The following is a 2,378-nucleotide window of genomic DNA, read 5'->3' on the forward strand; positions in this document are numbered from 1 at the left end:
TCCTAGGTCTATGTTGATGTGGTTTGGTCCCGTTGCTGATGCAACTGGCTTTCGCATCATTAACCGCCGAGTAGCAGCCGTAGCTACCGGTGCGAAAACGATGCATGCTCACCAACCTAAATGATGAAGGGTGTGTGGCGAAGTTATATTCATTATGCCAGGATCAGAGCTGTTGGTCAGTAAATATCAAGTTATATAAAAGAAATGGTGCTACAGATTACAACGACGGGTCGGATTCCGACACGTACAACACGAGCAACATCCCAACGGATGAAATGCACAACTACATGTGTCCGCGATTAAAGCATGTTGGGCCGTGTTTCTGAGATTTATATTCTACATAAACATATTGATTCCAAAGGACGGAGCGCCTCTGTTGCGGTGGCCAGTCTCGGAAGCGGCTACCTGCGCCCGCCGTTTACGGTAGACGTACGGCCCAGAAGCAGCACAGCTGCCGCGGTCGGTCGGGTAGATAAATAGCGCAACTATGATACAGAACATCATCAAAGTAATATAGCTCTGACAATATGGCATCCTTTGCAAAGGCGGCTTTCATTTTGGCGACAGCGCTGGCGGTTGGCTGGTGCGTATTTAGCATGGTGCATTCCCATATGCCTGGGCTTACAATCTGAGGCTGGGTCTATAAGTATATTTAAGAGCATGCCATATACATGAAGGCTTTCAAGTCTTTGCCTTTGCGTCGCAAAAGACGTACATGTCCTGTCGCATGCCATAGTGATGAGCCTTTTCTATAAAGCAATACATAAAAGATAGACGTATACAATCATAACTCGATCATGAAACAGCAAGCGTCAACCATGAGCACTGATCTTGCTTGCTGCTTGTCGCCGCTGGTTCCAGGGCGCTCAGCGCTCATGCGCAGGAATACAACGAGTACGATCCCTCAGCTGTCACGCCTGGCAGCATCCCCAACTTCCCATTCCGCAACTGCAACACCACCAACGGCGCGTACCGGCTGGCACCGGTGTGGCGGCCTTCGGGCAGCAACACGTACTGCTTCAAGATCCAGGTCAGCCAGGATGCCCTGTCCTGCACTGGCGCCTGCTGCAGCGCCGACTTGCACAAAATTGAGGTGCGCCCACGGCCGGCTGATGGTGTGGGGGATGCGACATGCAGACATATTGCTACAGGTCCTAGGGCCTCGGAAAGCACGGGAAGAGGCTCATTGGCGGCGGCCCACTACCCAACGTCAACGATTATTTCCTTGTCGTTTCTAATGTGTGTGTCTGTGTATGTGCGCATGATGTCGGTGTTGGGGGCTCCGTTACGAAACGCGCCTTGCAAGATTTATAAAGCATGTAAGGGTTTGGAACGCGCCTGGCAAGATCTATATAGCTCATTTGCATGTACTGGACAGAATGGGAAGTTCGCACCCTCAAAAGTAGAGGGAACATCAAAATGTGATGTTCCCTCCTGCCTCACCTTGCCCTCACTCCATCCTCCCACCACATGCCACCCCGCCATGTCCGCAGTTCAACGTGTCCAGCAGCTGCCTGGTGGCCGGGGCTTCAGTTGTCGCCACCGTGAATGGAGTGCGGACCCGGGTTGGTGCGGCCCTGGACAAGGCCCCGGCTGGGCCTGTTGGCTCCGCCGTTCTGCGGCTCACCCAGCTGGGGCTGGACACCACGACCGCCCAGGATGCGGAGGTGTGCCTCACCCTCAAGACCAACCGCGGAGGCCAGGGCTGCACCACCCTGGAGCAACTGTGCTCATCGCCAGGCTTTCCTGCAGGGACATGCACAGCAGCTATGTTCGATGTCGCGTGTGACTGCTGCCCAGTTTCTCAAGCCGGTCAGGCCCTCCCGCCACCGCCACCAGTTATTCCGCCGGTCTTACGCCCTTGTGACGTCTGCATCGCCGCGACCATTGTGCCCCCGGCCAATGATGTGCGACCATACCGCTACGACAGCGCCACCTGCGCCGCCATTCAGCAGAACATCGCCAATGCCATGAACTCTCTCCTGGGAGGCGCCAACATCAACGTCTTCTCACCTTTCGCGCCAAATGCAAGCCAGTGCTTTGACACACAAATCATTACATGTGGCAGGTTCAACGGTTCGGACACTGATGCGTTGGCCAATCTGACGGAAGCGGTGCAGCAGCAGCTTTCCGCCTTCATTGGAGTCGCGTCTGGCGGCAACGTCTGCAATCCAAAGTTGGAGAAATACACGGTGACGGTCTCCACCATCAACAATGTAGCAGATCAGTGCCTGGACCTCTCGCAGTCGGCTAGTTGCTTCCTGCCTGGCGTTCCATTCCCCAACTGCACGTGAGTCACCCTACTTCATGGCGTCGTCTCTTTTGCGGCGCGGCCGCCCTCCGTAAAGGTTTTGGGGCGAGGATGTAGGGCCTAATAA

At 54.8% G+C, this 2,378-nt stretch overlaps 1 protein-coding gene across 1 annotated transcript; it reads left to right on the forward strand.

Moving 5' to 3' along the window:
- Nucleotides 1-513: 513 nt before the first annotated feature.
- Nucleotides 514-2,294, forward strand: phII (extracellular matrix glycoprotein pherophorin II; the record flags this gene model as incomplete). The annotated part of the gene is made up of 3 exons (XM_002959817.1): nucleotides 514-583; nucleotides 862-1,093; nucleotides 1,494-2,294. The coding sequence occupies exons 1-3, from the start codon at nucleotides 528-530 to the stop codon at nucleotides 2,292-2,294; spliced, it is 1,089 nt and encodes a 362-aa protein (XP_002959863.1). The 5' UTR covers nucleotides 514-527.
- Between the last annotated feature and the right edge of the window lie 84 nt (nucleotides 2,295-2,378).

This window comes from Volvox carteri (assembly GCF_000143455.1).
Source record: "Volvox carteri f. nagariensis unplaced genomic scaffold VOLCAscaffold_901, whole genome shotgun sequence".
Classification (NCBI taxonomy): domain Eukaryota; kingdom Viridiplantae; phylum Chlorophyta; class Chlorophyceae; order Chlamydomonadales; family Volvocaceae; genus Volvox; species Volvox carteri.